Here is a 2,020-nt window from a genome sequence, read left to right as displayed (position 1 = left end):
TCAGCGAGGGCGTACCCCCCCCAAAATAAACAGACCGCAGCAACCGCTTTCCTCTTGGTGCTGCTGCAGCTGCTGCACTCTTTGTCTGTGCGAGTCTAAGAAGGCCTCGAATTCCGCAGCCATTTCCTGCTGCAGCAGCGGGAGATATGCTTCTGCTGCTGCTGCTGCTGCTGCTTTGCTGCTGCTCGGCAGCAGCACAATAGGAAACGCACAGAAGTGACAGCGACGCAGACAAAACGGCAGGTGTATGTACACCCCAAACTCGTGCCCGCTCACAAAGTCCACTTGAACGCTGCTGCTGCTGCTGCTGCTGCTCCTGCTGCTGCTGCTGCTGCTGCTGCTGCTGCTGGTGCTGGTGCTGCTGCTGCTGCTGGTGCATGTGGCGCTCTCGCTGGTGTCGTTGCTGCTGCAGCTGCTGCTGCTGTCCACTGAAGCAGCTCGAGCAAAAATCCCAGTTGTCGCACACCGTTTCTGCTGCTGCTGCTGCTGCTGTACTGCTGCTGCTGCTGCTGCTGCTGCTGCTGCATGGAGTTGCTGCTGCTGCTGAAGGCTGTTTGTGTTTGTGCGGGCAGCAAAGAAAGATCGACGCAGCAGCTGAGGAGGTGAAGGTGCAGCAGCAGCAGACTGCATGCAGCTTTGCTGCTGCAGTTTGTAAGCCTGCTGCTGCTGCTGCTGCTGCTGCTGCAGGAAGCAGCAAACTGAGGTTTTATAGAATCTCCTATTGAGTGCTTGCTGCAGCGGAGGCAGAGATGAGAGGCCCCCTAAACATCTGCTGCTGCTGCTGCTGCTGCTGCTGTTGCTGCTGCTGGCATGCAGGAGGCGAGCCGCTTTCTGCAGCATCTGCGTCGCTGCTGCTGCTGCTGCTGTAGCAGCAGCAGCAGCAGAGGGAAAACCAGAAAGAGAAAGAGAAGAACAGGAAAACAAAAACAGCACAAACAGAAACAGAGAGAGAGAGGGCCCCATAGCACAGCAGCAGCAGCAGCAGCAGCAGCAGCAGCAGCAGCAGCAAGAGAGAATAAAAAAAAAACAAGCAGAGAGGGGGGCCCCCCTTAGCCTGGTGAGGGGGGCCCCCCAAGCATAGTTTATATAGACGGCATCAGCACGGGTTCAGTACACAGGAGAGATACAGAGAAAGAGAGAAATAAATAAATAAATAAATAAATAAATAAATAAATAAATAAATAAATAAAAATAAATAAATAAATGAGGAAACTAGAACGGCAACAAAACGAAGAGAAGGAAGAGCCATCGATGCAGCACCGGGTGCCGCCCTGCATACTACAAAACCAAAAAAGTTTATATTTTTGTGCGTAAATATATAATTTTTATGTAATTAAATTAATTATTTTATTATTTTAAATAAAAAAAGAAAAATATTTTATTTTTTTTATATATTTATATATATACCTCGCTTTCTGTGTTTACACCAGATCGAGGGTAGCTGCGCCGGCTTTGTTTTTTCTTCGTTTCGCCGCGAGTTGTTGTTTATTATCTGATAAAATAAAATATAAATTTATTTATTTTAATTTATTTAATTTATTTTAATTTATTTTATTTATTTTATTTATTTTATTTGTTTTATTTATTTTAATTAATTTCTTTGTTCTGCATACACCACAGAAAAAGATCACTCATAGGAATCGAAGCTACCCCTCGGGTGTATAGGCAGCAAAATAAATAAAAAAAATTAAAATATAAATAAAATAAAAATAAAATAAAAATAAAATATAATAAAAATAATAAAACAATAAAAATATAATTAAAATATAAATAAAGTAAGTCTCTCTCTGCTGCTCTCTCGCCTGTATCTCTCTGTCTCTGTCTCTGTTTCTCTCTGTCTCTGTCTCTCTCTGTCTCTGTTTATTTTTGTTTTAAATTATATTTATATTTTACTCTTTCTATCTATCTTTTTCTCTCTTTCTCTCTCTTTCTCTTTCTCTCTCTTTCTCTCTCTTTCTCTCTCTTTATATCTCTTTATCTGTCTCTGTCTCTCTCTGTCTCTATCTAGAATGAGAGAAAG

The 2,020-nt window shown here is 42.9% G+C and overlaps 1 protein-coding gene across 1 annotated transcript; it reads right to left on the bottom strand.

The window, feature by feature from the left end:
- EMH_0001620 (uncharacterized protein) lies at positions 1-840 on the bottom strand (the record flags this gene model as incomplete). Its single annotated transcript, XM_013495648.1, has 1 exon — positions 1-840. One exon carries the CDS (start codon positions 838-840, stop codon positions 1-3), a length of 840 nt encoding a protein of 279 aa, XP_013351102.1.
- Positions 841-2,020: the final 1,180 nt, after the last annotated feature.

Source organism: Eimeria mitis, genomic scaffold, assembly GCF_000499745.2.
Source record: "Eimeria mitis Houghton genomic scaffold, Emh_scaff168, whole genome shotgun sequence".
Classification (NCBI taxonomy): Eukaryota; Apicomplexa; class Conoidasida; order Eucoccidiorida; family Eimeriidae; genus Eimeria; species Eimeria mitis.
This window is presented reverse-complemented; position numbering and strand designations above follow the sequence as displayed.